Here is a 6706-nt window from a genome sequence, read left to right on the forward strand (position 1 = left end):
ACAAACTCATAAAAACTACAAGGTATAGAAACTGAAACTACTGTTAACATGATAGATTCACATATTATATTTCAATCTTTAACGCAAAACATTAGGCAAAATCATCAAATGAATGCACTAAATTGAAAACCAACATAGACCAAAAAAAAGGAAACCATGACAAGAAATATTACAAGTGCAGAACCTGAACAAATTATTCACAATGTGGTGTGTGTTACACAGAGGTTCATTCAAGTTCAAGATTAGAAACTTGGAATTACAACAAAGCATTCTACAAATTATTGACAAGTAAACTAGTTACGAGATTTTACTATGAAAAATAAAAAAGAATATTAAAAAGAATATGAAGGCCGCTTACATATTGTGACGGGTTCAGGAAGTCAGACAGCAAAATCTGAGAGGGAGAGAGAGAGAGAGAGCAGAGAGTAGGGTTTATTTTGAAAGGGTTTTGTAGCTGTTATTTCTGGGTCACGAATTGCAAATCTGATTTGGGCCCGAATTTGGGCTTGGGCTTGGATATGAATTTTGTATATTATTTTTTAATTTTTTAAAAATAAAATATAGATAATATAAATCAAATATTAATCTAATCCTGAGGTGAACTGAATTTGAATCTTTTCTCACTGGTGAAAAGGGAAGTAATTTATTTCTACTAATGAGTGGCTCTAAACTTAGAAAGATAATGCTGCATTTTCCAAAAATTACCTCAAAAAATAATCTATTGCATGTGAGATCTCAATTCATGCATCTACTCATCAAATAATTGATAATTTTTCATAATATTAAGATAAATCACACCACATCTACAAAGAACTTCTAGATTAGTTGTTAGGATAAGTAGCAAATGTGGAATTAGCAAATGGATAAAATTTTCCTTCTTAGTTTTAGGAATATATAGATAATAATGTTACTTACCCCGACATGATTTGACGTCATCAATACAAAACTTGAGAGATGTAACAATAAACGACCGCGTAGCAAAAGTAGTGGAGCCGAATTTATTTCGCGGCAAATTTGTATATACAGAGCACTGCATTGTCAGTCAATCAACCGAAACAATAATCCCCTTCTGCTTCGCATTTTATTCATCTTAAAATTCAGGCTCTTATTGTTGTTGTTATTATTATTATTTAACAAAATATTGCTAAATACCACCAATTCTCAATCCATGTTCCGCAGGAGCATTCTTTGTAAGTTGTAACAACAATATCGTCTGTAAGTTACCGACTTTGTAATTCGATAATTTTTCCATTTGGTTCCTGGATAATTGGAAAGAGAGAGAGAGAGAGAAATGAGAAAATTTTCAAGATGATGGTGTTGTGATGCTTTGAAATTTAGAACATGGGTTTGTTTTAAACTTGATCGTGTAGCTTTTGTTTTTGTGTTTGGATCAAATGCATATAACCATTTGTTAGTAATGAAGGCATTATTTTTTGCGTGTTTCTTTTAACCACTTAATGTGTTAACCAAGAGTCTGAAATGAATCTGGGATTCTGTTGCTTAGTCAAATTTTTTCATGGATCCCTTTGTTGGGTACTCGAGATCTTGTGTTGTTTGATTAAAAAAATTTGAAGGCAAAAGTTTAGAGAGTATAGAGTGACAATGAAGAAACAAGTCTGAGGTAAAACTGTGACTATTTCTTCGGCAGGATGCTGGGACTGGTTGCCGCCGATACAACTGCGTTGAGTTATTGGTTCAACTGGAGGTTCTTTCTATGTGCAATATGGATATTGTTTTGTTTTGGTATGTCATCATTCTTCATATGGAAAGAGGAGTGTTTCGACAATTTCAAATCCAATGGAGGGGGAACTCAGCAGGATACTTGTAATGATGATGAATGGAGGCCAATTCTCAAACAAGTCCACCCATTTTGGCTGCTTGCTTTTAGAGTAACTGCGTTCTGTTTCCTTTTGACGACTCTCATTGTTAAAGTTCTTATTAATGGAGGCACCATATTCTTTTATTATACTCAGTAAGCCATCTCATCATTGGACTCAATTATGTTCCATGTTTCTTCTACTCAATCAGTCATGTAGATCATGGATTTAAATTATGCAGACAGTTTGGGTCTACCATGGTCTTTTGTTAATCATGAAGAGTTCAACTTTTGAGATTCTTACACACAAAAATAGATGTTGTTGCTAAAATGGAGGTCACTTTTCACTTTGCGGAAGTATGTGCAAACTTTTCTTGAGCAGATTAGGACAGTAAAATCTTTCTGCAGTTAGTGGTATCCATAAAATATAATAGGATCTTTTTCAGTAACTGATAATGGAAAGTCGAAAGTAATTTTGTTCTTGATCAAGGATGATATATACTTACTGCTCAAAGCTTTTATGTCATTAACACCGGTTTCATGCTCAAAAACGTAGTTTTCACATATTTTTCTGCTCATGTTCTGGTGTTTTCTGGTCGTTAAGCAGGTGGACTTTTACTTTGCTCACCCTTTATTTTGGGGTAAGTACTCTAGATCCTTGTGTTGAAACACCTCAAATGGATTTTGAAATTATCCACTATCAACAATATCATTTTGTTACTTAGTTGCTGTAAAGGCATACATGGGCCTGCTAAATGGAAAGCTTTTATTTTGGCAGAAGCATGTGTTTGGCATTGTTATGGATTTGGATCTCTTAAACACTTTTTGATCTTGTACTTAACGTCTCTGTACATTAAAGTCTCAGATTTCTTATGTAGTTTGGATCTCTTCTCTCAATTTATGGGTGTCACCGGTGTCACAAGATAAGCAGGGGAAGTATTATTGTACATCACAATGGGGTAGCTGAGGATCAACGAAACTCAATTCCTCTAACAAATGGGAGAAATACACAAGAGAAATTCCAAGCTTCAGCAGTTATTAGATATCTCTTTCAAGTCCTGTTCCAGGTATATTTACTTTCCAAGAGACTAGTAATTCTACAATTAGACAGCGAGAGGGGCCTGACCAGGTCTGCCATGTTCAGATCGCTAGCTGCTTTTAAATTAAATGAAATCCTTGATCTTCATGTCTGAATTGAGTTTTTTTTTTCTCTGTTTTTCAATGTTTCCAATTTTATTTTTATCTCCCTTTAAGGTTCAAACTTGCAAGTTTTAAATAGCAGATAGAGGTGTCTCATAAATCTTCCTGTGGTGTATGTTCACAAGGGTGGAAATCAATCTTTTAATGACTCTGAGCCATTTGGTACAGGATCTTCAATTGTTTATCAAATAAACAGAGCAATATAGCGAAAATTGATTTCAGTTTGAATAATCTTTTGTTGATTTCATCCCGTGGCACAGATCTCATAGCTTGTTATAAAAATATTAGACCTTTTCTCGTCCTTCATCAGTCTATTTACAAGTTGCTCATGTTTTGCCTTGTGTTTCTTGTGTCAAAAACAGACGATTGCGGGGGCAGTGGTGCTTACTGATCTTGTTTATTGGGGTGTCATTTTCCCGTTTCTCACTCTTGAAGAGTACAAGTTGAATTTAGTAAGCAGTGAAGAATTTAAATATCAACTGTTTGTTGCCTTCAGCTGTGTGTCTAAATTTTCACATTCTTGCTACAGAACAAACACGAGACACAATTGTGGCATTTCTTCAGTGAAAAATATTGCCTTTGAAGTGGAAATTCTTGAATATGAATTAAAAGAAGCATTCTTGCACTAATATCTTTTTTCCACACTTGCAACATAGTACTATATGGTCTTTTACCCTTAGATACAACGAAGTTCAGTTTATTATGTTCTTTAAGATGTAATGCAGTCTCCTCTGAGCTTGAGATATACCAATACCTAAGGTCCTTACACCGTAAACAGAATGCAAATGTCTTACAATGGTAAAGGTTCAGGTTCATGTTTGCACTCAAAATTGCATAGGCCTTCTGGTTCTCACGTCTGCTTAGAAGCATTCTGTGAATTATCCAAGCTATCCGATATGTATTCATGTATGCTTCTCTTAGTTGAGAACATATGACATGTTCCTTTCATGAAATTTTTTCATGACTTCTCGTTTTGCTGCTTTGCTTAGCATTTATAATCTTCTCTCTTCTGTTTTCTGTTATCTCAAATGCTTTTTTCCGGGACCTTATTATTGTCTGTTACCTTATTGATCAATATCTTGATTATGTAAGATGACAGTGAACATGCATGCCATAAATGCTTTCTTCCTCCTTGGTGACACAGCTCTGAACTCCATGGTAATCTAATGTTGTTTCGTCTTTATTGCCTGTCAGTTACTTTCCTCTACAAATCAGTTAGCTTTAACTCTATTTTTCTCTGTTTCAGCAATTCCCCTGGTTTCGGATTTCTTACTTTATTCTATGGACGAGTATTTTTGTCATTTTCCAGTGGATTCTTCATGCTTCTGTCTCGATTTGGTAATGCCTTTCGTTTTATCTTTTCATATGCAAGGGTGTAAAGTTAAACTTAAAATTCAACAATACTGATTATATTCTCTGCTACAGGTGGCCATACCCATTTCTTGAATTGTCATCACCATTTGCTCCATTATGGTTAGTTAAACATCTCATCATTGTGACCTTCAAGGATTTATGAGGTCTATGCATAATATAACACTTCTGCTTACTTTTCAACAATTTTTATTTAAAAAAAAAAAACTATAATAAGATTTATAAAACTGTAATGCATATGGCATTTTCAGAAGGATAGCTTAAGCAAGCAGGTTAAATTTTCCAAATTACTTTCTTGATTCCTTTTCTTAGTCTGCATGGGGTCCTGAAGGAATCTGACATTGTTGAGCTAGTCGAGTGTTTGAAGATTCTATGACTACTGTAACTTTTGCTTTTACTGCAAAGTAGTTTAAAGGATACAGTTTCTTTCCTAGCCTTTGCGTACCTCAGAAAAAATTTTCCGCAAAGTGCTTGAAGATTTAACTTCTCATATAATTCATTTCTTGTTCCACCATGGAACTGCAGGTACTTGCTGGTTGGACTGGCACATTTTCCATGCTACTGCATATTTGCATTAGTCATGAAACTGAAGCATTTCCTTCTGTCAAAATGGTTCGCTCATTCTTATCAAGGTCTAAGATGATGCAGATTGGCGTTTTCCTTTTTCTTCTTTCTTCTCTTTTTCCTTCTCTGAAGCCAGATGAATTTTGGTCTGCCTCAAAGTTGCTTGGTGTTTTTGCTTAAGAACATTGTATAAACGTTGCTGAAGCATAGTATGAGATGAAAATTGTTGTCAAAGGTACATAATTACATTAGCTTTAGAGACTTGTATTCAGCAGGAAAGCCATCAAGTTTTGAAATGTTTTAGTAGCTGTACCTCTTAGCTTTCAGCCTTTCATTTTTCTCATTTGCTTTATTACTCTTCCCCCCGCTCCTGAAAGGGGTGATTTTTTCTCTTATGCCATCCAAAGTAATAGACATGATCAAGAGCGCGACCACACACGTGGCAGGATCTGAAGTACAGTTCCGTATTTCAGATCTTGCCACGCACATAATTGCACTCCAAATCAGCTTCGCCTAAAGTAGTGTTTTTGCACATTTGCTTAAATAATGGAAATTATGAAGTTTTTTGAAGAATAACATTTGGTTAATCATTTCAATACCATTACCTTATATTTCAATTGATTTAACTTCTGAGCAGCATCAAATTGTCATAAAATATTAGATTAATTCCAATGTGCTTTATTTCTCATTTATTTGTAATTCACTAATTTCGCATTAATCCAAATGATTGATACAATCTCAACCCTAAAAGTGAAGGGCCCGTTCGGTACCCTTTTATAACAGTTGTTCCTTTTTCTTTTTCTTTTTCTTTTTTTTTCCCTAAAGTACGAGCGCAATACCTCTTCGGTAGCTAATATTATAAAAACAAATTATAAAATGCAGAAAACGAACTTTGGTTCACTGTTATAAGTTGTAAAGAATATGAGGGTAATGATTCGAGTCTCTATAGGTTCAATATCCCTCAATTAAGCAAAAAATTATATGGAGTTAATTTGTAAGTTTTTTTCTTTTGCGAAATATGAGTGGAGTATAAACATTCATTGTCTATGAAAATATCCCCTTGCGAAATGCGAGTGGAATAGAGACATCCCTTGTCTGTGAGGGTCATATATCTTCTCTCTTGCAAAATACGAGTGGAGTAGAGACATTCCTTGTCTGCGAGGGTCATATGTCTGGGTATATCTGATTGTAAATATCAGTGTATAATAACAGTTGTAAATATATGTATAATATAATAATCTGATGTGTAATTAATATTAAAAAAAAATCTCTTTACCCTACTATTCATTACAATGAACTTCTTTGCTTGATTTCATCCTCTCTCACCTTCAACCTTTGATATTTTCTTCCTCTTCTAATTTTCTTCAACCACCGATTCTTTATCTTTCCAATGCAAAATTAGATAATTTTAAGATTTTTTTTCCCAATCGAAAGTTCGCTCTCATCTCATTATGTAATTTTTTTTAAAAAAATTTAATCTTGATTTATCTCTCATACAATTTTTTTTTCTTATCTTTATTTGTAGAAATTGCAACCTTGAAGAGTTACAAGTAAATTTTTTTATTCTTTTCTTTTTTATTGTCATTTTTTAAATCTTTTTGTATCTATTTTTGTTCTTCACACACAATAGATGCTTTTATCTCTAATTTTTAGAAAAATTATGTGAAAACATAAACATATTTATGTGGATCTGCACTAATATTTATAGACCTACATATATAGGAATTGATATACATTTATTTTATTTTATTTTGT

General features: G+C 33.6%; 2 protein-coding genes across 4 annotated transcripts in view; one reads left to right on the forward strand and one right to left on the reverse strand.

The window, feature by feature from the left end:
* LOC18050876 (tRNA (adenine(58)-N(1))-methyltransferase catalytic subunit TRMT61A) overlaps window positions 1–420 on the reverse strand; it is a 3107-nt gene extending 2687 nt beyond the window's left edge. For 2 of the 3 annotated variants that reach the window (XM_024190082.1, XM_006446481.2), the window contains exon 1: window positions 359–413. Coding sequence is in view for 1 of the 3 variants with exons in the window: in XM_024190081.1 (XP_024045849.1) it covers window positions 359–360 (2 nt within the window). In the remaining 2 variants the exon portion in view is untranslated. Of the gene's footprint in view, window positions 1–358 lie in introns of all 3 variants that reach the window. The other variant, XM_024190081.1, reaches the window with a different exon arrangement.
* A 582-nt stretch (window positions 421–1002) lies between these two features.
* Window positions 1003–5336, forward strand: LOC18050877. The gene is made up of 8 exons (XM_024191478.1): window positions 1003–1972; window positions 2424–2457; window positions 2695–2883; window positions 3379–3468; window positions 4109–4174; window positions 4263–4354; window positions 4442–4489; window positions 4913–5336. The coding sequence occupies exons 1-8, from the start codon at window positions 1650–1652 to the stop codon at window positions 5028–5030; spliced, it is 960 nt and encodes a 319-aa protein (XP_024047246.1). The 5' UTR covers window positions 1003–1649; the 3' UTR covers window positions 5031–5336.
* The last annotated feature ends 1370 nt before the right edge of the window (window positions 5337–6706 follow it).

The sequence above is a fragment of the Citrus clementina genome, unplaced genomic scaffold, assembly GCF_000493195.1.
Source record: "Citrus clementina cultivar Clemenules unplaced genomic scaffold, Citrus_clementina_v1.0 scaffold_2, whole genome shotgun sequence".
Taxonomy (NCBI): domain Eukaryota; kingdom Viridiplantae; phylum Streptophyta; class Magnoliopsida; order Sapindales; family Rutaceae; genus Citrus; species Citrus x clementina.

Bases quoted from the DNA above. Each gene is read 5' to 3' on its own strand.
- LOC18050877 (XM_024191478.1), top strand. From the start codon at position 1,650: ATGCTGGGACTGGTTGCCGCCGATACAACTGCGTTGAGTTATTGGTTC. The intron at 4,175-4,262 runs GTAATCTAATGT...TCTCTGTTTCAG, and splicing joins ACACAGCTCTGAACTCCATG to CAATTCCCCTGGTTTCGGAT. The intron at 4,355-4,441 runs GTAATGCCTTTC...TCTCTGCTACAG, and splicing joins CATGCTTCTGTCTCGATTTG to GTGGCCATACCCATTTCTTG.